At 52.1% G+C, this 26,336-nt stretch overlaps 1 protein-coding gene across 1 annotated transcript; it reads right to left on the reverse strand.

The window, feature by feature from the left end:
* Positions 1 to 11,997: 11,997 nt before the first annotated feature.
* On the reverse strand, positions 11,998 to 24,106 carry LOC309684221 (uncharacterized protein; the record flags this gene model as incomplete). The annotated part of the gene is made up of 3 exons (XM_082500160.1): positions 11,998 to 12,941; positions 17,456 to 17,528; positions 23,225 to 24,106. The coding sequence occupies 3 exons, from the start codon at positions 24,104 to 24,106 to the stop codon at positions 11,998 to 12,000; spliced, it is 1,899 nt and encodes a 632-aa protein (XP_082356286.1).
* Positions 24,107 to 26,336: the final 2,230 nt, after the last annotated feature.

Consider the following 26,336-nt stretch of genomic DNA (forward strand, 5'->3'; position numbering starts at 1 on the left):
CTTTCCTTTGGGGGTGGCAGAGCACTGACACAGGCTGCCCAGAGAGGTTGTGGAGTCTCCCACTCTGGAGACATTCCAAACCTGCCTGGACGCCGTCCTTTGCAACTGCTGTAGGTGACCCTGCTCTGGGAGGGGGTTTGGACGAGATGATCTCCAGAAGTCCCTTCCAACCCTGACCTCTCTGTGATTCTGTGAAACTGGAGAGACATGGATTTGAAGGGTGGACTGTTCGGTGGATGAGGAACTGATTGGATGGTCCCATCCAGAAGGTAGTGGTCAACGGCCTCATGTCCAGATGGAGACTGGTGACAAGTGGTGTCCCTCAGGGGTCCATACTGGGACCAGTACTGTTCAATATCTTCATCAATGACACAGGCAGTGGGATCGAATGCACCCTCAGCAAGTATGCTGATGACACCACGCTGAGTGGTGCGGTTGACGGTCCCAAGGGACAGGATGTCATCCAGAGGGACCTGGACAGGCTTAAGAAGTGGGCCCGTCTGAACAGCATAAGGTTCAACAAGGCCAAGCGAAGGGTCCTGCACCTGGGTCGGGGCAATCCCTGATATCCATACAGCCTGGGGGATGAAAGGATGGAGAGCAGCCCTGCCAAGAAGGACTTGGTTGTACTGGGGCATGAAAAGCTGGACATGAGTTGGCAATGTGCCCTCACAGCCCAGAAAGCCAACGGTATCCTGGGCTGCATCAAAAGAAGTGTCACCAGCAGATCAAGGGAGGGGATTCTGCCCCTCTGCTCTGCTCTGGTGAGCCCTCACCTGGAGTGCTGCTCCAGCTCTGGAACCCTCAGCACAGGAGAGACATGGACCTGTTGGAGTGCGTCCAGAGGAGGTCACAAAGATGCTCCAAGGGCTGGAGCCCCTCTGCTGTGAGGAAAGGCTGAGAGAGTTGGGGTTGTTCAGCCTGGAGAAGAGAAGGCTCTGGGGAGACCTTATTGTGGCCTTCCAGTACCTAAAGGGGGCCTACAGGAGAGCCGGGGACAGAGTTTTTTGCAGGGCCTGTTGCGATAGGACAAAGGGTGAGGGTTTAAACTAAAAGGGGGGAAATTTAGACTAGATATAAAGACCTTTTTAACTATGAGGGTGGTGAGACACTGACCCAGGTTGCCCAGAAAGATGGTAGATGCCCCATACCTGGAAACATTCCAGTCCAGGTTGGCTGGGGCTTGGAGACAGCTGACCCAGTTGAAGGTTTCTCTGCCCATGGCAGGGGGGTTGGACTAGATGACCTTTAATGGTCCCTTCCAACCCAAACCATTCTATAATTCTAAAAAGAGCCATTTTTTACTGGGAGGGGAACAAGTCTGTACTGGAAGGGTTTAATGAAATACAGTTTGTAATGGTACAGTGCCCAGTCATACTGGGAAGGGATCAGAGGATCCAGTTTATACTGGGAGCATGCTCAGCCTGTACTTGGAGGGGTTAAAGAGGACCCGTTTGTAGTGGGAGGGGCCAAGTCTGTACTGGCAGGGATTAAAGCAATCCAGTTTGTACTGTGACAGAGCCCAGACTGTAGTTGGAAGGGGCCAGGGGATCCAGTTTGGACTGGGAGGGTGGCCCAGTGTATCCTGGGAGGGCCTAAAGGGATAAAGTTTGTACTGGGACAGGGCCCAGTCTGTTTGTACTGAGACGAGGCCCAGACTCTGCTGGGATTTGGTCAGAAGATCCCGTTTCTACGTGGAGAGGGCCCAGTCGGTACTGGGAGGAAACTGTGGGATCCAGTCTGTACCGAGATGAGGCCCAGTCTGTCCACGGCAGTGTTAAAGCAATCCATTTTGTACTGGTACACAGAGTAGTCTGCACTGGGAGCTGAGCTGGGATCCACTTTGGACTAGGAATAGGCTCTGTCTCCACTGGGTGGAATTAAAGGGATTCTGCTTATACTGGGACAAGGCCCATTCTGTACTGGGAGGGAATCAGGGGATCCAGTTTGGACTGGGACAGGGCCCAGTCTGTTCTGGCATAAGTTAGAGGATCCAGATTGTATTGGAGGTGGCCAGTTGGTAGTGGGTGGGGCCAGGGAGTCCATTTTGGACTCGGCATTGGCCCAGTCTGTACTGGGAGGGGTTAAAGGGATCCAGTTTCTATTTGGACGGAGCCCAGTCTTTACTGTCAGCTGTTTAAGGGATCCGGTTTATAATGGGACAGAACCCAGTCTGTACTTGGAGGGGTTAAATGGAGTAATCTCTATTTGTTGACAGTCAGTACCGTATTGGCAGGGGAGCAGGTGATCCAGTTTATACCAGGAGGGGACCCAGTCTGTACTGGGAGGGGGCCACAGCATCTAGTTCGTACTGCCACGGGGACCAGTCTGTAGTGGGAGGGGTTAAGGGATTTGGTGTGTACTGGGAAGGGCGCAGTGTATAGCGGGAGGGTTTAAAGAGATAAAGTTTATAATGGAATGGGGCCCAGTGGTTACAGGGAGGGGGCCATGGGATCCAGTTTGTACTGGCACCTGATCCAGTTTCTGAGTGGAGGGAATAAGGCGGTTGAGTTTGTACTGGGACAGGAACTAATTATTACTAAGAGAGGATCTAGTTATCCAGTTTGTACTAGGAGAGGGCCCCATCTCTACTGGCAGAGGTTGAGGGGATCCTCTTCGTACTGGGTCAGGGCCCAGTCTCTACTGGAAGGGGTTGAGGAGATCCACTTTCTAGTGAGACAGGGCCCAGTCTGTCATAGGAAGGGTTAAAGGGATGCAGTTTATACTGGGACAAGGCTCAGTCTGTACTGGGAGTGGACTGGGGATCCAGTTTGTACAGGGACGGGGCCCAGTATCTTGGACTTGAAAAGGCCCAGTCTGTGCTGGGAGGTTGCCAAGAGATCCAGTTTGTACTTGGATGGTGCCCAGTCTGCATTCCGTGGGGATCAGGGGGTCCCACTAATACTGGGCTAAGGCCCAGTCTATACTGGGACACGTTAAAATAATCCACTTTGTACTGGGACAGGACGCAGTCTGTACTGGGAGGTGTTAATTAAAGGCAAACAAGGCAGATATCATGGTGGGAGTCTGCTATAGACCACCCAACCAGGATGAAGAGACAGATGAAATATTCTATAAGCAGCTGGGAGAAGTGTCACGATAGCCAGCCCTTGTCCTCGTGGGGGACTTCAACTTACCGGATGTCTGCTGGAAATGCAATACAGTGGAGAGGAAACAGCCCAGGAGGTTCCTGGAGTGCGTTGAGGATAACTTCCTGACGCAGCTGTGGAGGGAGCAGACAAGGGCAGCACCCCACTGGACCTGTTGTTTGCCTACAGAGAAGGGCTTGTGGGGGATGTGAGGACTGGAGGCCGTCTGGGGCATAGTGATCATGAAATGACAGAATTTTCAATCCTTGGAGAAGTCAGGAGGGGGGCCAGCAGAACTGCCAGCTGGGACTTCCGGAGGGCGGGCATTGGCCTGTTTAGGGGTCTGGTTAACAGAGTCCCTTGGGAGGCAGTCCTGAAGGGCAAAGGAGCCCAGGAAGGCTGGACATCCCTCAAAAAGGAACTTTTAAAGGCACGGGAGCAGGCTGTCCCCATGTGCCGAAAGATGAGCCGTCAGGGAAGAAGACCTGGCTGAACAGAGAGCTTTGGCTGGAACTGAGGGGAAAAAAGGAGTTTATGACAGTTGGAAGAAGTGGCAGAAAACTCAGTTGGACTGCAAGGATGTCAGGAGGTTATGCAGGGAGAAAATTAGAAGGATTAAAGCCCAACTAGAAATTAATCTGGCCATGCCATAGACGTCAGTGAGAAATGTTTCTGTAAATACATCATCAACAAAAGGAGGGTGAAGAAGAATCTCCGTCCTTTATTGGATGTGGAGGGAAACACAGTGACCAGGGATGAGGAAAAGGCTGACGTATTTAATGCCCTCTTTGCCTCAGTCTTTACGAGTAAGACCAGTTGCTCTCTGGGTACCCAGCCCCCTGAGCTGGAAGACAGGGGTGGGGAGCAGAATGAAGCCCCCACAATCCAAGGGGAATTGGCAAGGGACCTGCTACATCACTTAGAAATACACAAGACTATGGGGCCGCATGAGATCCACCCAAGGGTACTAAGGGAGCTGGCGGGAGTGCTCACCAAGCCACTTTCCATTATTGATCAGCATTCCTGACTAACTGGGGTGGTCCCAGTTGACTGGAAGATAACAAACATGGCACCCATCTACAAGTAGAACCAGAAGGAGGACCTGGGGAATTACAGGCCTGTCAGTCTGACCTCGGTGCTGGGGAAGGTTATAGAGGAGATGATCCTGAGTTCCATCATGCAGCACGTACAGGACAACCAGGCGATCAGACCCAGCCAGCATGGGCTTATGAAAGGCAGGTCCTGCTTGAGAAACCAGACCTCCTTCTATGACAAGGTGACCCACTCAGTGGATGAGGGAAAAGCTGTGGGTGTTGTTTACCTGGGCTTCATTAAAGCCTTTGACACTTTTTCCCACAGCATTCTCCTGGAGAAACTGGCTGATCATGGCTTGGACATGTATATACTTCACTGGGTAAAAGACTGGCTGGACGGCCAGGACCAAAGAGTGGTGGTGAATGGAGTTCAATCCATTTGGCGGCCGGTCACAAGCGATGTCCCTGGGGCTCAGTACTGGGGCCGGTTCTCTTTAATACCTTTATCAACGATCTAGACAAGGGGGTGGAGTGCCCCCTCAGTAAGTTCCCAGATGACACTAAGCTAGGCGGGTGTGTTGATCTCCTTGAGGTTAGAAAGGCTCTACAGAGGGATCTGGACCAACTGAACTGATGGTCCAAGGCCAATGGTGTGGGGTTCAACAAGGCCAAGTGCCAGTCCTGCTCTTGTGTCACAACAACCTCACACAGCGCTACATGCTTGGGGCAGAGTGGCTGGAAAGATGCCCAGCAGAAAAGGACCTGGGGGTGTTGGCGGCTGAATATGAGCTGGCAGTGTGCCCAGGTGGCCATGGAGGCCCACAGCATCCAGGCTTGTACCAGTAATAGTGTGGCCAGCAGGACTAGGGAAGTGATCATCCCCCTGTACTCGGTACTGGTGAGGCCCCACCTCGAGTACTGTGTTCAGTTTTGGGCCCCTCAGTACAAGAAAGACACTGAGGTGTTGGAGCATGTCCAGAGAAAGTCAATGAAGCTGGTGAGGGCTCTGGAGGACAAGTCTTATGAGGAGCGGCTGAGGGAGGTGGGGTTGTTCAGCCTGGAGAAGAGGAGGCTGAGGGGAGACTTTCTCTCTCTCTACAGTTCCCTGAAAGGACGTTGTAGCGAGGTGGGGGTTGGTCTCTTCTCCCAAGTTATGAGAGATAGGACTTGAGGAAATGGCCTCCAGTTTCTCCAGGGGAGATTTACACTGCGTATTAGGAACAATTTCTTCAGCTAAAGGGCTTTCAAGCACTGAACAGGCGGCCCAGGGAAGTGGTTGAGTCACCATCCCTGGAGGTATTTAAGGGACGTGTAGATGTGGCACAGAGGGACATGGTTTAGTGGTGGACTTGGCAGTGTTAGGTTTGCAGTTGGCCTCTATGAACTTACAGGTCTTCTGCAATTCTAAATGATTCTATGATTCCTTTGGGACTCCGGACTTTGTTTTGTCTTTGCCCCTTTTTGGGAGGCCAGGAGGTGTCACAGAATTTTCCTACACTCGGCCTCGCTCCCCCTCACACCCCACCACCCCCAGGAAGAGCCCTGAGCCACCAGTGAGGGGCAGGACCTGCCTTCCCAGGGCCTGGGGGTCAGGGTTTGGCCTTTCTGCTGCATCAAACTAGCCAAGGGGTTCCTCAGCATTACAGCCACCTGCACAGTGCCTCTGCCTACCTGCAACCACAGCCTCCAGTTATCTCCTCTAACGAGTCCCTGGGGAGGCTTTGGCAGTAACGACCCTCAGTGGGGCCAATCAAGGCTTCCAGGTACTTTGCTTCTGACTTGGACTTCTTGAGCACTTTGTTCAGTCTTCTCTCAGTGTCTGAGGATCATGGACTCAGCACCAAATACACCATGGGGCTAGTTAAAGTACAGAAAGCCCTAACAAGGTCTTTATCTTTCTTATCATTTTCTTCAAATCTTCAAGACTTGTACAGCCAATTAGAGAGGTTTCAGAGTGTAGTTAAGGAGGAGATTTCAAAGTGCACCTAATAAAAATGTCTTTTTTATTTAAAGAACATAATGTGTTACTCATGATTATCGCTTATGATTGTGATAGAAGCATTCTCTGATTGTTCTGGATAGAGGGTGTCCGTTCAGGAGGTCTGGACAGGGAGGAAAAGCAGTCCCTGGAGGTCTGACACTGTAGGACAGCTTTGCTCCTCACCTCCCCACCCTCCCCATTTCTGACATTGGCCACCTGGGACTGACACCACTGGTCCTTGCATCAGACTTCTCCACTGAAGTCTGCAGCTGGATGTCACAGCCCCATTGCCCCATCTCCCACCCGTTCTCCTCAGAGCCCTGGCTGCACCCAGGCACAGGAGAACTTTTCCTGGTTGTAAGAAAAGAAAAGTAAAGCAGAATCGGTTTTCCTACACAATAACACACACTCCGCAATCACATGCTCAGGACAAGCTCCCTCTCATGAGGCTGCCTTTCTACAAGGGAGTTCTTAGGAGAAATAGATTAGGAAGGTAGATAGAAAAGACAGATATAAACACAATTAAAGAGTTGGCCGAGGAGACAATTAGACTGTTGAAAGACAGGCAAGGTTTTAACTCCCTGAAAGTCAAAGCAGCAACGCAGGTGAGAGGTATCTGAGTGAAGAAAGAGTAAGCGGAGGAGAAAAGTGGCGAAGAATGGAGAGGGCCTTTGCCCAGAGAGTCTGCATCTACAAAGATGACTTTAGAAAAGAACATTGTCTCAGGAGAAGTATAAGCACCTGAAAGATTAGAGAAAGTACACACCATGTGTAACGGGAGAGGAGTGGTAATGAGGTTACAGGGGAAGATCAATATTTCTTTGGAATATCCCTTTTGACAGGTCATGGGATTGGCAGAGGTCTCCGGTGAGAGAGGACAAGCAAGTGTAGCGCCCGTCTTTGAAAGAGTCCAAACGTGCAACCCAGGGAGCCACTGGCTGTACAAGCTCACTTTGGTGAGGAGTATTGGTCCATCAGTCAGAGTCCTCCCTGGTGACACTTCTGGGCACCAACAACAGAAGAACTTGTCCAAGAACCATCAGCATGGATTTCATAGAACGGAATCATAGAATCATGGAATTGTTGAGGTTGGAAGGGGCCTTTAAGATCATCAAGTCCACCCATTAACCCAACCTGACAAAACCACTTCTAAACCACATCCCCAAGTACCACATCTACCCTTTTTTTAAACACCTCCAGGGATGGCGAATCCACCACCTCCCTGGAAAGCCTCTTCCGATGCTTGTTAAGCCTTTCAGTGAAAAAAAAAATTCCTAATATCCAATCTAAATCTCACCTGGCATAACATGAACCCATTTCCTCTCGTCCTATCACTTGTCACTAGGGAAAAGAGGTCAGCCCCCACCTCTCTACAACCTCCTTTCAGGGAGATGTAGAGAGTGATAAGGTCTCCCCTCAGCCTCCTCTTCTCCAGGCTGAACAACCCCAGCTCCCTCAGCCACTCCTCATAAGACTTGTCCTCCAGACTCTTCACCAGCTTTGTTGCCCTTCTCTGGACACGCTCCAACACCTCAATGTCTTTCTTGTACTGAGGGCCCAAAAACTGAACACAGTACTCGAGGTGGGGTCTCACCATTGCCGAGTACAGTGGGACGATCACTGCCCAAGTCCTGCTGGCCACACTATTTCTGATACAAGCCAGGATGCTGTGGGCCTTCTTGGCCACCTGGGCACACTGCTGGGTCATATTCAGCCGGCTGTCCACCGACACCCCCAGGTCCTTCTCCCTCGGGCAGCTTTCCAGCCCCTCTGCCCCAAGCCTGTAGCATCCATGGGGTTGTTGTGCCCCAAGTGCAGGACCCGGCACTTGGCCTTGTTGAACCTGAAACCCTGTTGAACCTGAAACATTGTTTAACCTGTGCTTATGAGAATAAGCACAAATAAAGAGCTGCCTGAAGACAGAATTCCACAGATTACTCAAAGACAGGCGAGTTTTAACTGCCCGAAGCTCACAGCAGCAATGGGATTGTGGAGAGGTTTCTGAATGATGAAAAAGGAGGGGAAGGGAAATGTAAAGCGTAATCGCAAGTGCTTCTGTGCACGTGCACTGCTGGAAAGGTGCCTTCAGACATGGTTAGGTTAGTTAGGAGAGGTGGAAATACATGGAAGATGAGGGAGATTAAATGCAGAGCCTGAGAGAGAGAGCCCTGACAATGCAAATAGAGGGGAAGGTCCATAGTTCTCCTCTTGCTATCAATGAACATCCTGAAAACTCCTCATTTTGATCTCATGGGAGAACATCAAATCTTTATTAAAAGTATTCATGTGTTTCAGGTGATGAGGTGGTGCTCATACACTTGTCAAAATGTCTCAGGCTTTCAGGCAGCACTCCGCTGTCTGACCATCAGTACCCAGTGGTACCTCCAGAGGACCCCGTGTCTCTGAAGCCAATGCCTGGGCCTGGCCACTGTCCCAGAGGAGCTGCTGGAGACCAGAGCCCCTGGAAAGCTGCAGCTGGAGCCTGGGCAGAGGGTCCCAGGCACCTACAGTGGCACCACCGTTCCGTGTCCCTGTAATTGCATCCCACCCCAATTTTATCATCACTTGTCTTTGCAAACAGAGGCAGCACACAAAACTCCCCAGAGATCAGTATCTGAAAACAGGACAGAACCACGTAAGGAAGAGAACACCACCTACAATTTTTGATGCTTATAGATTCAGGTGCCCATTTCCTTCACTCTGCATCTTTCATTCTGTTTCTTGGTTGCCTTATCTTATTAAAATGTTCTTATCATTTTTATCATACTGGGGACCTACAGCATTACGAAAGCTAATTTTTGTGTCTGGCCCAGTCCCCAGGACCCCCCCAGCATAGCTCCCTTCCCTGGACTGTTTATGCCACCTCCAAGTCTTGGCACAGAGTGAGTCCCACTCGGTGCTGTGGACCACTCTTGCCTGATGGAGGAAAGCAGGTGGTGTGGTTTAGGCTGGGCTGGACACTAAACAAATGACAGATACTGCCTTTAAACTCTTTCTCTTCCCAGAAGAGAAGAGAGAAATAGAAGGAGAGATTTATGGGTTTTAAGGAAAACTGAAACTACTGTAATGAAGTATTAAAATAGAAATAAATGATAATATTATCAATAGAAAATGAAAGATAAACCATATATAAAAATCCAGCATCGAGCTCCCAGGGTAACGATCATGTCACTGGGAGACACTGGGGACATCCCAGCCTGGTTTCAGTGATGGATGGGAACGGGATTCCAGATCTGGATTCAGGAACACACCGATCAGGGTCAAAGGCAAACGAACAGATAGACTCCTCCTCGGACACCGTCCTCTGAAGAAAGAGGGCTGACCCTTTGATCCCTCTGCTTTTATACTAAGCATGAGGCACTGTCCGCTCCTCCCCACAGGTGGGACCCGTCTACGCTGTTCCTCTTCCCATCCTCCAATGGGGCACATGACAAAGGTCACTGCCCTTGGGTGTTATAGCAATAAGTATAAGCAAGAGCCTCTCTGCGCATCATTCTGTGGCATCAACTACAAACATCAGACTTTATTGGCTAGAAGCAGACACTGTCTGAAGAATACCCCTTTAATTTCAGAGAGTGCAGTTAGTTAGAAGAGGCTTAGCTGAAAGGTAAAATTCTGAAAAAAATTGGTAATGTTTTACTTCAAAGCAGGACATCAGCCCAGCTGTCAACAACTGGCTATAAGGAGACTGCAGGAGACCACATTCATGAGGAATCTAAGTAAGAGTGGGCTAGATGAGGAGACAGTGAGGTAGACTGAGAGCTGAGTGTGTGACAGAACTCAGAGGGTTGTGGTTAATGGAGCAGTGTCAAGTTGGAGGCCTGTAACCAGTGGTGTCCCCCAGGGGTCAATACTCGGTCCAATTTTGTTCAATATATTCATTAATGACCTGGATGAGGGGACAGAGTGTATCCTCAGCAAGTTTGATACACCAAACGGTGGGATGGCTGAGACCCCAGAGGGCCTTGCTGCCATCCAGCGTGACCTGGACAGTCTGGAGAGGTGGGCAGAGAAGAACCTAGTGAGGTTCTACAAGAGCAAGTGTGGGGTTCTGCACCTGGGGAGGAAGAATGCTAGGCACCAGTATAGGTTAGGGGTGAACCTGCTGGGAAGGAGTTCTGAGGAGAAGGATCTGGGGGTCCTGATAGTAAATTATCCATGGCCCAGCAATGTGCCCTTATTACCAAAAATGCCAATGGAATCCTGGGCTGCATAGGGAAGAGTGTGGCCAGTAGGTCGAGGGAGGGCATTCTCCCCCTCTACTCTGCCCTGGTGAGGCCACAACTGGAATACTGTGTCCAGTTCTGAGCTCCCCAGTTCAAGAGGGACAGGGAACTGCTGGAACAAGTCCAGCGAATGGCAACTAATATGATTAAGGGCTTGGAGCATCTCCCTTATGAGGAAAGGCTGAGAGAGCTGGGACTCTTTAGCCTGGAGACGAGAAGGCTGAGGGGAGACATTATGGCGTACAAGTATCTAAAGGGTGGGTTGAAGGAGGTATGGAGACAGACACTTTTCAATGGTTCCCAGTGACAGGATAAGGGGCAATAGGCACAAGTTGGAACATAGGAAAGTCCATTGAAATACAAGAAAAAACTTCTTTAACTGTGAAGAAGGGTGACAGCGCACTGGCCCAGGATGCCCAGGGAGGTTGTGGAGTCCCCTTGTCTGGACATTTTGAAGACCCGCCTGGATGCAGTCCTGAGTAATGTGCTCTAGGCAATCCTGCTCTAGCAAGGCAGTTGGACTAGATGATCTCTAGAGGTCCCTTCCAACTCTGAACATTCCATGATTCTGCGATTCTGGGATAAGGACAGGGGAGGGTTGAGGTGGCACACAGGGGAATTTGCAAGGAACCAGAAAAGGCAGGTGAAGAAGATCTCACTGGAATGGTGGGGGCTGTTAAAAAGGTGGTAGTTGTCTGTGTGACGACTGTCCGGGGGGATATTCGCTGGCGTGTCCAGCACAGACAGCCTCAGTGAAGACCCTCTTCTGCCAGTCCTTCATGTCTTTCCCAGGAGTCCTGGCTGTGGGAGCACACTGCTTCTTGCCTCCACCCTGAAAACCCACATAGTTATGCTGTACACTGGTGTTTTCTTTTCAACGGCACAACGTTCTTGGGAATATTCTTGAGGACAACTTTGGAAGAAGACCTAAGCCTTCAAGCCCTGCCCTGAGGAGACCCCCTGGTACGCTGGAGGTGTTGTTAGGTAGGCCAGCTCTGTCAGAGCAGTGCTCAGTGCCTGTCCCTCCTGTGCTCACAGGGCTGCCACACAGGAGGAATAGGAGCTGCCCGAGCACTCAGCCTTACAGCAAGGCAAGGGCTCCGGAGGAGAGCGTGGAAGTGGCAAGAGAGCAGCTCTGGCGAGACTGGTGTTCCCTGGCAGTGCTGCTGTGCTGGGACTCTTTCCCCTCCAGCTCTGCACACAGGCACTCCCCTGCAGCTCCACAGAATGACTCAAAGGAAGGGTCTTGGGCAAACAAGTCATAGAATCACAGAATGGAATTGTTTGGGTTGGAAAGGACCATTAAGATCATCAAGCCTAACCATCAACCTAACTATTTTTTCTTAATATCCAGACTAAACATCCCCAGGTTAAATGTGAGGCTGTTATCTCTAGTCCTGGAAGTTTCTTTATTTAGTTGAAATAGACAGAGAGCATGGGTCGTCATTTACACAGTCTGTGGGTCCCACAAATTTGGATAGATGTGTGATTGGAAACAGCTCACACAATGACATTTCATTTGAGACAACATTACACAAAGCAAAACAGGCAAATCCCAGAACAATCAAAAAAATAAAACCCAAGACAAAAAACACGGCAAATGGGCTTGGTCTATAATGAGATACATTAGGAGTGATTTGCAGAAGAGACTTTCTTACTTCAGAAAATCATCTGGTCATCAATTTCCACATTGCATCCTTGAGCTCCTGGTTCCTCATGCTGTAGATGAGGGGGTTCACTGCTGGAGGCACCACTGAGTACAGCACAGCCACCACCAGATCAAGAGATAGGGAGGAGATGGAGGGGGGCTTCAGGTGGGCAAATATGCCAGTGCTGACAAATATGGAGACCACGGCCAGGTGAGGGAGGCATGTGGAAAAGGCTTTGTGCCGTCCCTGCTCCGAGGGGATCCTCAGCACGGCCCTGAAGATCTGCACATAGGACAGCACAATGAAAATAAAGCAAAGAAAAGCAATCGAGGCACTGAACACAAGAAGCCCAACTTCCCTGAGGTAGTCTGAGTGTGAGCAGGAGAGCTTGAGGATGTGGGGGATTTCACAGAAGAACTGGTCCAGGGCATTGCCCTGGCAGAGGGGCAGTGAAAATGTATTGGCCGTGTGCAGGAGAGAGTTAAGAAACCCACTGCCCCAGACAGCTGCTGCCATGCGGACACAAGCTCTGCTGCCCAGGAAGGTCCCGTAGTGCAGGGGTTGGCAGATTGCAACGTAGCGGTCATAGGACATGACAGTGAGAAGAGAAAACTCTGCTGTAGCAAAGAAAAAGAAAAAAAAGACCTGTGCAGCACATGCTGCATAGGAGATGTCCCTGGTGTTCCAGAGGGAATTCGCCATGGCTTTGGGGAGAGTGGTAGAGATGGAGGCCAGGTCAAGAAGAGAGAGGTTGAGGAGGAAGAAGTACATGGGGGTATGGAGGTGGTGGTCGCAAGCGATGGCGGTGATGATGAGGCTGTTTCCCAGGAGGGCAGCCACGTAGATGCCCAGGAAGAGCCAGAAGGTCAAGAGCTGCAGCTCCCGTGTGTCTGCCAATGCCAGGAGGAGGAAGTGGGTGATGGAGCTGCTGTTGGACATCTCTTCACTCTGGGCATGGGCCACTGTTGAAAGAGGAGGACACATTGACAATATACGGCAGACTTCTCTGAACAAATCCTGTGATATTTCACAAAAAAATCCCTCCACATTGATTTCTCTTTCTTTGTCATACTTCATTCAGCTCCTTTTAGTGCGATCAGGTTTGTGCTGCTGAGGGCACTTCCTTTGAAGGGACAGAAATACTCCTCTTTCTCAGTGCTTTTAGCCTGAACACTGGTGAGCCCGGAGGGACAAAAAGGTTCTCTGTGCCTTAGTGCAGATTCAGGAGAGCTCCTCTGCCCACCAGTGACCTGCTGGTCACCACGCAGGTACTCCTGCTTACACCTATCTCCATGGGACAAACGACCTCCCGAAAATGTACTTGAAGAAAAAAAAAAAAAGAAAGGGCTTTTGTGAGTGTGGGAGAGTCCAGTTTCAAAGCCCATTTCTCTACACTGCTTTCTCTCTCCCTGTGCAGCTGAGCAGAGAGGGATGCAGAAGGGTGGAGGGGCTCTCTGCTGCCTGGGGCTGTCCCTGCCAGGAGCTGTTGCTCTGTCCCCAGGTCTCCCCCTGCCAGTGCTCCCAGAGCCCATCCCACCCGCTGTGTGCTCAGCTCTTCCCTGCAGCCCCCTCCCAGCAGCAGGGCACTGCCCAGGGCCACCTCCCTCTGTGCGGGTCCAAAGGAGTGGAGCAGATCCAGCCTGATGCTGCAAGCAGAGGGGATGCTGGTGCTGTCTGTAGGTGGAGGAGTGGGTGAAGGCACTTGATGAGGTTTGTGGCAGATGTGCTGATGTCTCAGTGTCACAGTGACAGCTCCTTTCCCTTAGGAGACAGCTGAGAGCACAGAGCCTGGAAAGGTCTCTGTCTTTAAGGTAGCCCCTGCCTTGACTTTCCTCTGAACAGCAGAAGGACCCTGCCCTGCCAGAGGTTGTGCTCCTTCCACCCACGGCTTCTCCCCACAGAATCTTTGTGGGAGCTCCCAGGGCAGGCGCAGAGCTGACCCAGGCGATAGAGTCCCTGCCCTGCCACACATTCCCCGGGGTGCAGGGACCCTGCTGGCAAGGACAGACCTGCCCACCCCTGCCTGCACACCTATCTTCAAACCCCAGAGCCATCCCTGGGAGAAGGCAGCTGACCTTCATTGTCCCTCTGAATGTGCAGTGGGGCATCCCTGCTCTGAAGCACAATGTCCTTCAACACACCAGAAAAGCCAGGAGAGCCAACCTGACAGCTCCTATCAGACATGGCATGTGCAGGTGTAGGAGACACTGCCAGGAACTCATCTGCATTGCCCCACAGCCACAGACTTACCATGGGAAAGGCTGCGAAGATGTCTCTCCCAGGGAGCTCTCAGCTATAGGAACGACACCCCAAACTGCCCTTATCTCTCTCTCCCTTCTCTTCTCTGCCCTCGCTGCCTGCAGGCAGTGCCCTCAGCCCTGCTGCGCTGTGCAGAGGAGCTGCTCCTGGGCAGAGCTGTCTCTCTGCAGCGCTGCCCGCTTGCCAGGAGCTCCCTCCATCCCAGCAGCCCGGCCCAGCTCAGCAGCAGAGGACCAGCCCACGGTGGCACTGCCTCTATCCCCTCTGGGCTCCCTGGAGGTGTCCCTGGGGCTCCAGGGAAACCTGCTGGGAAACAAGCTGAAGTCAGCACTGATGTTTTATCCCTCAACTGGGGAGAGACAATTCTTACCGCAGTTTCAATTCTCAATCAGAGAAAGAGTGAGGTCCAAGAATAATTTTTTTTTTGGTTTAGTATTAGAGAGAATACTCAGACAATGCCAGGGAGAAATCTTTTCCCGTTAAGAGGGAAGGGATTAAGCAGAGTCAACAAAGGCTTCTCAGCCTGGGTTTGTAGTCCCTGGGGTTACAACAGGAGTTAGATCCATCCCATGCCCACCACAAAACCCCAGGAGGTGGCATTCCTCTGGCCTCACTTCACAGGGCACAAAAGCGGCTCCTGCATGTGAGCTCCTGGTCTCAGCTCCCTTGTGAAGTAATGGAGAGGGAGGGCAGGAGGAAGATGTTCGGACACAGACACCTGGGGACATCTTTGGTGGCAGGGGTGACCAAGAGGCATGCTGGGAATGGCAAGCTGTAGTGGAGCAGTTCATAGAGACAGGGCAGCATCTTGGGGCATCTTGGTGGAGGCTGGTGGGAAATCCCTTTGGCCAACTTCAATGACACAAGGTGTCCACGTGGAGGACAAGTGCCCCTGAAACTCTTCCTTCTGCCCAGGACAGGCCCTAGAGGGGTTCAGCAGACCATATGGAGTCATGTGGCACAGGCAGAGCTCAGTCTCTCTCTTTCTCTTCTCTATCAGCTGTCTTTTCCACATGTCCCCGGAGTATGATGGCAGTTGTCTCACGTGCATCCCTTCATTGCCTGACCTAATTCATGGCAGGGGAACCTCAATTTAGTTTACAGATTCCGTCCTGTAGTGCTCAGGGAGGTGCCAGGGTTCTCCAGCACAGCTGCATGTGCCTGACAGGGACAGCAGAGGTCCTGTACAGGAGCCCCGTCCCCACCCAGCCTGGCTGTGTGACAGGCATCACCCAGAGCATCTCAGACAGAGTGGGTGCCTTTGGGCCAGTGACTGAATCTCACCACTGCAGTGGCACAAGCTCTGGCCCTTCTCTCTCCAGTAGAGTGCATGAACAGCAAGCACATCACACCAGGCTCTCCTACTGTGTTCCTTCGCTCTCTAACTCTGCTGATTCTTCTCTCCTCCAGTGTTTAACCCTTGATGACACGATCATGGATCAGGCCAATGATTTTCACAGTGGTCCTGAACCACATGATGTCCACACTAAGGACACTCTCAACGTCTTCTCTTCCTTCCTGAGATCAGCTTCACCTCCACCACAGGCCCTCAGGGCAGCAGAGACACAACAGACAGCAAACCCCTCTCCTGCTCAGACCGCACAGCCCAGCTCTGCTTCTCTTTGGCATTGGACTGAGAAGGGTTTGCTCCCTTTGTGAGAACCTCATTTCTTCTTCCCACTGCCAAGTGCCATTCACTCCAGCGTGTCTCTGCTCTGAAGCAAACCTGCAATGTTTTTGGGAAGTGACAGCCCATGGCAAAACTTCAGAACACCACAGCTTTACATGGTGTTTTTCTCTGTGCAATACTCAGTGAGGACAGAGAGTCATCAGTAGAGCTTGGGACGCCGTCGGGTCAGGGTGAGGTTGGGACTCAGGGGTGGTGGTTAAAATCTGCTGAGAAATAATCACTGGCATAGGACAGTGTAGGACAGCCTGTGGTGGGAATGGCCCCTTTATGGTTGCTGGGAGTGCCCAACAGTATAGAAACCCTCGTGCAACCGACTATGGCTGTTGTCTCTTCCCCTCAGGATCCCGAGAGGACACCAGGTCCGTACAGCACCAGCATTTTCCTGCCACTTCACTCACCCACTTACTCCATAGAGTCAAGGAGGAGCCCTCGCATTGTCCTGCACTGGGCATCACACACACCCACATCTCGCTGCCCCCAGGAGGAGCCCTGAGTGTCCCATGAGGGAAAGAAATCCCATTCCTGAGGGCAAGGATCCCCATTGCTAGGGGAAGCGGGTCAGGGCTTGAACATCCAGCTTGATTAAACACATCCAGGGCTTTCACACCCACATACACATTGGATTTTCAACCTGTAACCAGTGCCTCTGACTTCCTGCTTCACCAGCCCCCACGGATGGTCCCTTTCCTGGTCATTCCCTCCATGGTCTCTCCAGTGATGGCCCTCAGTGGGGCTCGCTAACACCCTCAGAAACTTGCAGCTTTGCTGCTGCCTTTTACTTCTCCAGAGGCTTGGTCAGCCTGTCAGCATCTGCAGTTCAGGAACATGGCACCAGAGGGCTCATTCACATGCACAGCTCACAAGCCAGGGCTCTGACCATGATTTCCTTCACTCCTCAGTTCTTATCTGCTTAACGTGAGAGATGTCAACAGTGACAATATTTCAATAATAAAACAAAACTATAAGGAATGACTTCCTTTTTTCCCACTTGTCTTCATTTGTCTTCTTACACATTAAGTGATATCGGCAATCTCCAAACGCTACTGAAAGCGAACATCTCCAAATGGGGGCTGAATGTGTAGGGCAGTCAAGACCCTTTATGTCAGGCACTCTGTGGTTGGTCTTTGTCCACAACCCCCCAACCCCCATTTCTCTCTTCAGCCACCCGGGACTACAGCAGCCTTGTTCACAGCTGACCTTCCTCCACTGCAGTCCATTGGCACCAGTTTCCACCTGGTTTACCTAGAGAACAAGCTGCACGCAGATACAGAGGGATGTTTCTTAAATGTCACACAAAAAAAAAAAAAAAAAAAAAAAAAACACAGCAAAGGAGGAGATGGTTCAATAAAAAATAAAAAACACTCTTCTGCTTTAAATGAAGTCTACATTACCTCCTCTCAAGTCCACTGTTCACAGCAGATGGCCTTAGACCAACAGAAAACACATCTGTCTGCCAAGCCCAGATCCGAAGACCCCAAAGCCCTCCCTGTAATGGCCTCTGTTTCTCCATATTCAATCTTGGCTCACAGTGAGCACCTTTAGGAGACTCTGCAGCATCTAGACGCACTCGTTTCTTATTCCCCTCGTTGAGAAGAACTCCCTTTACTCAAAGGGAGAGAAATGAGTTGTCTCAAGTGAGATGCCTTGGCCTACCACAGCTGTCCACCAGCTCCTGCTCCAGAAAGTCTCCCAGCTGCCCTGAGTCATCTTTCCCAGTGCCATGTGGGGGCATCACCTACCCATGGGTATCTCTGAGGCAGTGGATGCCTCTGTGTGGGCAACTGCATCAATCCCTGAAGGAAGATGTTAAGCATAAGCTGAAACAACGCGGTGTTAGAAGTGTGTAAGAAGTCCTCATATTCTCAACTTTGATGCTGGTCTGTAAATTGTCATTATTGGTTCATAGGCCATGGACGTGCACCAGCAAGCTGATGGCCCTTTCTCTCCCTCTCTGGAAGTACAGAATTATGCATGTGGTCCCTTCTGACTGGTAACATTTGACTTTGCTCAAGTAGCCCCTGCTTTGATTCCTATCCACCGTTGGCTGTTTTCCTCTAGAGTGCTGCCTTGAGGCACAGAGGCCTGGGAGACCTTGCTGGGGATAACGCAGTCAAATAGCACACAACATAGATCTATCTATGCCCACTGTTTAGCAGTGATACTGTCTTATCTGTGCTTCTTTTTCCACTGTCCCTGAAGTAGTACCAGGTCATTATGGTGCCCTTGAATTGACTTTGAAGTTTCAGCTGAGTTTTGATATAGACCATTTCTGTGCTTGGAAGATGCTGTCCTTGAAGACCAGTTGTACTGAGCTCGGCTGCCTTTCAATGCTGCCAACCATGAGATCCCCACTCAAACTCCCAGCACCAGGCTGAAGTCTGCTCCTCTAATGTCTGCCATTTGCCTTTCCTTCCTCACTCTCCTTGGGAGCTGCGGTACAACTGTTTCAGTGTGATGGGAGCCAAGGCTTACAAGGACCTTCAAGTCCCTGACCATGTCTTCCATGCTGGCAAGGATCACATCCAGGCTTGCATTGCCCTTGTCAGCCCGTCTGGCAGCTGTGCTGAGAAGCTCTCCCAAGACACTCCAGAACCCTCCTGGACTGTTTCACACTGCTGTGTTCCCCTTCCAGGAAATGCCAGGGCCTTTAAAGTCCGCAGTGAGGCCCAGGCTCCTACATCCAGACACTTCCATTGGGTTCCTTAAACAAGACTGTGCCAGCTTCCCCACCTTGACTGCGGGTTCCTCGTCTCCCACCACCGTGTCACCTTGACTGGCCCTTCCTCTGACCCTCATTCACAAGGGCTCACCCAACTTGTAGCCTTCATCATGAAGGAGCTCCATACATCAAAGAAACTTCATTGCTTTGGCGCTACCCCACACCAGATCCTTCCAGTCTGTCTCTCCTGAAAAGCCAGTTCCCATCCCATTCGCCCAGGGCACTCACTTGTCTCACCATGCCTTGGCAGTTACGCCATGGATGTCAAAAAGCCCATGCTCCAGCTCGTCCTGGCTATGCCTTTGCCTGAGGGCAAGTGCGCATATTTGGGCTGTAGCACCGCAGCATTTCTGCCCCGTCTGGGCTCCCTCGGGGTGTCCTTGGGGCTCCAGGGAAATCTGCTGGGAAACAGCCTGAAGTCATCCCTGATATTCCCTCCCTGAGCTCGGGAGAGACAGTTCTGTCCAGCAGTTCATTTCTCAATCAGAGACAGACTGAGGGCCAAGAATATCTTTTTTCTTTTCTTATTAGACAGGACACCCAGGCAATGCCAGGGAGCAATCTCCTTTTCCTGTTTGGAGAGAAGGGATTCAATGGCAACTCCATCACCAACTTCCTCCTCCCGGCATTCACAGACATGCGGGAGCTGCAGCTCTTGACCTTCGGGCTCTTCCTGGGCATCTACCTGGCTGCCCTCCTGGGAAACGGCCTCATCATCACCAGGGAAAAAAATCTGAAAAATCAACAAGACAACAAAAACACCCCAACCTCAACACTGTGTAAGCACTGCTACACAACCACCAAGTGTGTTTGGGTGTGTTTGGCTCAGAAACCCAAAATACAGCACCAGACTACTGTGAGGAAAATTAACTTGCACTCCAGACAGGCCAAGTGACACAGGTCAATGGGAGAGCTTCCTGGGGTGACCTTCCAGACTGAGGGTGGAGGTTACTGCCTTTGGGAGTGTGACTCTCATTGCGTGTTAACAGAAACAGCACTTTGGGCTTGTGCAAGACTTACTATTAGGTGTCATGGAAATGCCAAAGGAGGAATGAAGGTTGTTTGGGAATGGAGAAGTTTGGAAAAACCTCAAGAAAAGGGGCTAAAAGTAGCCCATTAATTTTAAAGAGGTTGCTGGTAAAGCCCCTTGTGTGGCCATGGCCTGCAAGTGATCAGCCCAGCCTCTCCTGTCTTCTTCTCCAATTCCACCAAGGTGCTGCTGGGGTGAGAGCCCAGCGTGAATGCCTATCATGTTGCTGGGTGGGTCAGTGTGTGTAACTGCTGGCAAACATGAGGCTGGAGAAGCCAGCCAGTGGGATAGAGACCTGGGAGCCAGGTATGAGAGAGACCATGACTGGATACCGGAGAGACCAGAGGCTCTGGGAGCTGGCTAGTGGAGGGAGCAGGTGGTCCAAATCTTCTGCTGGAGAAACTGTGGGGTCTTGGGGCTCTGGTACTTGTAGGCTTATAGATCTGGACGAGGAAGGGAAGGGACCATATGAGAGAGCAGCAGGAACACATGGAGCTCTGCTTGGGGATGGACAATGAGTCAGCTGAGAGTTGATGGCTGAGGTTTATCATGCAGACCAACACGGGCAATGCTATGGTGGGTGTCTGCTACAGACCTGCTGATCTGCAGGGGAGAAGAAAGAATTAGACGAGGCCTTCTGCGGTCCTGGTCCTCATGGGGGACTTGAGCTAAGACCTGGATGATGTCATAGCCCTTGGTAGCCAAGAGAAATTCAATCACCCAGACGGCAAAGACCTGGGTTCTGTTTGTGCCTTCCACCTTTGCCAGCAGCCTTGGCCATTTCCAGTGCAGGTTGTCCCACTCCTGCCCCAGTTTTCCTCCAGGCTGTAGACACCCATCTTGCTTCCCTCCCTTTGCTCTCCCCTGGGAATTTCTGTACCTTCACTGATGTCGCCGTGCCCTAACAGGCTGTTTCTTGGAACACAAAGGCACGGGCTGATCACCAACTCTCTCTGGGTGACCTCTTGCATCACAGCTCTACCTTTCATGTGACCTTGCTTCTTCCTCCTGTCCAGTCTCCACTTTCCCAGCTGCACTATACAGCATTTTTTCTCTCTCCTGCATTTTCCCACTTCCAAGGAAAGCTCAAAAATCTCAGAAAGCACCCTCCAGGCAGGCAACCTAACTCATCAGTGACTTACACCATCAGGCCTTTCACCTGACCACATAGTGGTGACCTCACGGTGATCTTCTAAACCACCTGGCTGCTGCTGCTGCCCTTTCAGCTTTGTGGGTAGACATAGGCAAGCCATCTGCCTGCTGCTGTCCCTTCAGATACTCAGGCAGAAGGGACATGCCAACCCATAGCCATGTCCTCTTTCTGGGTGGGGCTTCCACGTTCAGGGGGGCAATAAGGGCACTCAACAGTGTTGACCCAAATGCTGATCACTGAGGGATTCTGGTTATGACTGGCTTCTGGGAGCACTTTGTGCCACTCTGGACATTTGGGCCTGATCATCTAGCCAACTTCCACCCACCACACCATCCACTGCTTCAGCCCAGAGAGCATCAATATGGCTATAAGGAGATGATGTCAAAGGCCATGCACAAGCAAGGCACACAACATGCCCTTGTCTCTCCTAACTATTCTGGTCCAGCAAAGCCTTTCTTGTCCTTCCACTGCCTGGAGATGTATGCGGGAGGACGGACCCGATCACCCTCCAAGGGACTGAGGAAGGCTGATCAGTTTGTAATTACCCAAATCCTCACCTCTGCCCTTCTTGAAGATGGGTTTGATGTCTGACCTTTCTATGGACCCCAGAAACTTTCTGACTGCTTTGGCCCTCTTGAGGGAACTATCCACAATCACAGGACAGGGTGACATAGCAGACAGGAGCACTTGCAGTGAGCCTGTCCACGGCAGCAGAGATGAACGTCCCTGGGACGGTGGGGATTTGTTCCTGCAGTCACACACAGAAATGTCAGAGCTCTGTCAGGTGCCCACACCTCCGCTGGCCTCGGGCACTCCTCATACACACATGGCTGATCAGAGACACGAGTCCTTCCCTTGCCCATGCAGAGGCAGTGCACTGCAGCAGTCACAGTGTCTCTCTGACCTCCTGCCGCCACCCCCAGAATCTGGGAGGCACCGCAGCCCTGCGGTGTGTCGCCCTCCTCTGCTCTCCTCCGGAGTAATGGACACGGGGATCTCGGTTCAAAGAAGCACATCCCAGTGCTGCATCCAGGTGTTTCCCCAGCGGATGTTACTCTCCAAGTGAAGTGACCTCATCTGTCACACTCGCCTTCATGGCACCCCCTGGAACAGCTGATGGCATTTATGCTCACCCTTGTCTATCTCCCCACACGCACACGCTGTGCATACTTAGGACGCATCTGTACAATGCAAAGGTGGACTTCTGACCTCCTCATTTGGTGTCCCTCTATCTGAAGGGACAAAGAACCTCTCCGAGCTGGGGTGAAAGGCCATTGCTAGAAATGGAGGTTTTCTTGGCAAGAGCATGATGGCGGCCTTGGGACAACTTCCCCGGGTTGTCCAGTGGGCACAGGCACAGCCCAGACGCTGCTCTGCTGGTCCATCATGTCTCTCGCAGGAGCCCGGCTGTGCCAGGACACTGCTGTGTGCCCCCAGCCTAAACACTCCCACACTTCAGCTCTTCCCTGGCAATTTCCTCTCCGGGGCACTTGCCAGCCCTGCCAGCCCAGACCCTCCCTGAATCTGGCCACCTCCTGCCCTCTCCCCAGCCCACACCAGCAGAGCAGACCCATTGGGACTGGTCCCACAGCAGTACATGGAGGCCAGTGAGAATGTCACCCAGCCGGCATGCTGAGGAGATCTCCTCCCCAGACAGCTTGCAGACCCAGCTGCCAACCTTCCTGCCCAGGGTGGCATGAGAGAATTGGCCCAGGGCACCCTCAGGAAGGTCCTTTTTCCCCAGGGACAGGGCAGCCTGGCCAAGATGCCCCACTACAGCAAAGGGGTTTCTCTGTCCATGTCTGCCCTGCTCTTCTACTGGCACAGCCCATCTCCCCTCAGAGCCTCTTCCCGAGAGAGCTCATCTGTGCTGGCCTGGCCAGCCGTTCCTGCACCCCTTCCCCAGGTGTCCCACAGCCCTCGAGCTGGTTGTGTGGCTCTGCAGAGCCGGGGGCTGTGGTGCCCAGGGCCATGCTGGTCAGGCTGGGAGGCAAACCCAGCTCAGGTGACTCCTGCCCCCTCCACCTCAGCACACAGACGCTGCCCCTTCAGCTCCAGAGAAGATCTTGGAGAAACGATCTTGAACAAATAAGTTAGCAAAGGGTCTTTTATTTTGTTTAAACACACTGAGAGAGCAGCATCTTATTTACACAAAGTCTCTGGCTCACACAAGACAGGCAGATAGAAATAGGATAAAGGGTGACTATTGTTCACAGCATTAATACAACCCAGAAAAGCTAAAAAACAAAGGAAAGAGAGGAAAAAAAAAAACTAGTCAAGAGAGTCTGGGCCTCTAATGTGTTACGTCATGTGTTATCTGTAGAAGAAGATTGGATATGTAATTGCTGCTTCTGAAAAGAAAACAGTCATAAGTTTCCTTAGGGCATCCTTGAGCTCCTGGTTCCTCATGCTGTAGATAAGGGGGTTCACTGCTGGAGGCACCACCGAGTACAGAAGGGACACCAACAGGTCCAGGGATGGGGAGGAGATGGAGGGGGGCTTCAGGTGGGCAAATAAGCCAGTGCTGACAAAGAGGGAGACCACGGCCAGGTGAGGGAGGCACGTGGAAAAGGCTTTGTGCCGTCCCTGCTGTGAAGGGATCCTCAGCACTACCCGGAAGATCTGCACATAGGACATCACAATGAAAACAAAACACCCAGATACAAAACAGGAACTAACCACAAGAAGCCCAACTTCCCTGACGTAAGCATCTGTGCAAGAGAGCTTGAGGATGTGGGGGATTTCACAGAAGAACTGGTCCAGGGCATTGCCCTGGCAGAGGGGCAGTGAAAATGTATTGGCTGTGTGCAGGAGAGAGTTGAGAAACCCACTGCCCCAGACAGCTGCTGCCATGCGGACACAAGATCTGCTGCCCAGGAGGGTCCCGTAGTGCAGGGGTTGGCAGATGGCAACGTGGCGGTCATAGGACATGACAGTGAGAAGAAAAACCTCTGCTGAAATTAAAAAGATAAACAGAAAGATTTGAGCAGCACATCCGGCATAGGAAATGACCCTGGTGTTCCAGAGGGAATTCGCCATGGCTTTGGGGAGAGTGGTAGAGATGGAGCCCATGTCAAGAAGAGAGAGGTTGAGGAGGAAGAGGTACATGGGGGTGTGGAGGCGGTGGTCGCAGGCGATGGCGGTGATGATGAGGCCATTTCCCAGGAGGGCAGCCAGGTAGATGCCCAGGAAGAGCCAGAAGGTCAAGAGCTGCAGCTCCCGTGTGTCTGCAAATGCCAGGAGGAGGAAGTGGGTGATGGAGCTGCTGTTGGACATCTGATCTGTTTGTACATGAGGTTCTGCCAAAGGAGGAAAGCACACTCACAAGTTAGGACTGCTCTGAGCAAATCTCCTCACATTCCCTGTGTCTCATTCTCCTCTGTCCTTCCCAAACACACATGACCTTCCTCTTTCCTTTTAGAAACTTTTGACTTCCCCAAGTTCAGAGCTCTGCTTTGTGCTGGCCAAAGATGACACAAGGAGGAGGTTTCTGCCCACGGGCTCCCGAGCAGTCACTCCTGCTCGACAGCAGTGGGCATCTGGGAACGTGTGGCAGCTTCTGAAAGTCACCGTTTGCCTCATCGCTAATCCATGTGTCATGAAGACAAGCTGGTCATCATTTTCCATCAGGAGAATGACAGATAAACTACCACCTGAACCCCCTTGTCCCCGTAGAGTACGAGGGTAAGAACAAGAGCAGCATGGACAGGAGGGGAAGATGGAGAAACGCTCCTGCTGAGGGAGGAAAGGGACCTATAGACAGTGCTCAGGAGTTTCTTCTCCTTGGTGTGTGGCTGCTGAGGAGGCACCTCGGCCAGAAGCCCCACAGCCTTGATGTCAGAAGCTCTGCTGAGTGAGAGAGGAGACCGGGGGTGGTTTCAGTAGAAGGCGCCCTCATTACAGGAGATGGCAGGAAGGTGCCCGAATCACGCTCCCAAGGCACATGGGAGCTGCTCCCTCTCTCCCTGCCCAGGGCTCTGCTGCCTGGAGCTGTCCCTGCTGGGAGATCTTTCTCTGGCAGCACGTCTCCTCCCCGGCAGTGGACAGAGAACCCATCCTAGATGCTGTGTGCTCAGCTCTGTCCTGCAGACACCTCCTGGCAGCAGAAGACTGCCCAGGAGCATCCCTGTGGGCACAGGCTCTGACAGGAACATCTGACCGACCCTGATAAGGCTGGAAAGGTGATGCTGGGTGCTGTCTGTAAGCTGTAGGGCATTGATTTTTGTTGATCCCAGAATTATTCCCCTCTCAAATTTGGAGACTCAGTGCCTTCTCAAGAATGGGGAGATGAATCTCCATGTCTCACTCCTCACACAGAAACAGAAAAGCAGAAGACTGAAAGCACAAAATCCTTCCCTTTCAGGTACCCCTGCCTTGATGTTCTTCTTGAAAAGTGTCCTCTGCCACTGCCCTTGAGCTGTGAGCAGCCCTGACCCACGCAGTTCTCCCTTGTAGAAGCAGAACCCTGCCATGCAAGGAGTTGCTCCTTCCACCCACAGCTTCTCCCCACCGCGCCGTGGGAGCTCCCCGGGCAGGCGCAGAGCTGACCCTGGCAGGCGGCAGAGTCCCTGTCCCAGCACACAGCCCCCGGGGTGCAGGGACCCTGCTGGCAAGGACAGCCCTGCCCACCCCTGCCTGCACACCCACTGTCACCTCCTGCAGACGTCCCCAGGAGCAGGCAGCCATCGTGCCCTGTGCCTCTGATGGTGGGGCAGGGAAGCCCTGCTCTGGAGCTCAACCTTCTCCTCTGCCCCAAGCATGGAAGGTGCCAGCTTTAGATGGGGCCAGGAGCCGCAGCTGCATTGCCCCACAGCCAGAGACTTACTGTGCCGAGGGCTGTGGAGATGCCTCCCCTGGTGAACACTGCGCTCTGCCCTCGCTGCCTGCAGGCAGTGCCCTCAGCCCTGCTGCGCTGTGCAGAGGAGCTGCTCCTGGGCAGAGCTGTCTCTCTGCAGCGCTGCCCGCTTGCCAGGAGCTCCCTCCGGCCCAGCAGCCCAGCCCAGCTCAGCAGCAGAGGACCAGCCCACGGTGGCACTGTCTCTGTCCCCTCTGGGCTCCCTCAGAGATGTCCCTGGGGCTCCAGGGGAACCTGCTGGAAAACAAGCTGAAGTCATCACTGATGTTTTCTCCCTCAGGTGGGGCGAGACACTTCTTTCCAGTAGTGTCATTTCCCCTGTGAGAGACAGAGTTCGGTCCAAGAATCCCCTCTTCTTGTCCCACATGCAGATAGACACCCAGGCAGTGAAAGGCAGGAATGTCATGTTCCTCCTGTAGCCATGCAAAGCACAGGTGACACATGAGGTGCCAGAGGTGCTGCAAGACAGTTGCACTAAACTGATGGAGCAATTCAGAGGGACAGGGCAGCGTCTAGGGTCATCATTTTGGAGGCTGCTGGGTCATGTCTTTGGCCTGCTGAAGTGTCAGCAGATGCCCACCTTTAGGAAAATCAAGCCTGATCCTGTTCATGATGTCAAGGGCAGCCTATAGAGGTATTCCGCTGAGCGAA

The sequence above is a fragment of the Vanellus vanellus genome, assembly GCF_965231255.1.
Source record: "Vanellus vanellus genome assembly, contig: HAP1_SCAFFOLD_45, whole genome shotgun sequence".
Taxonomy (NCBI): Eukaryota; Metazoa; Chordata; class Aves; order Charadriiformes; family Charadriidae; genus Vanellus; species Vanellus vanellus.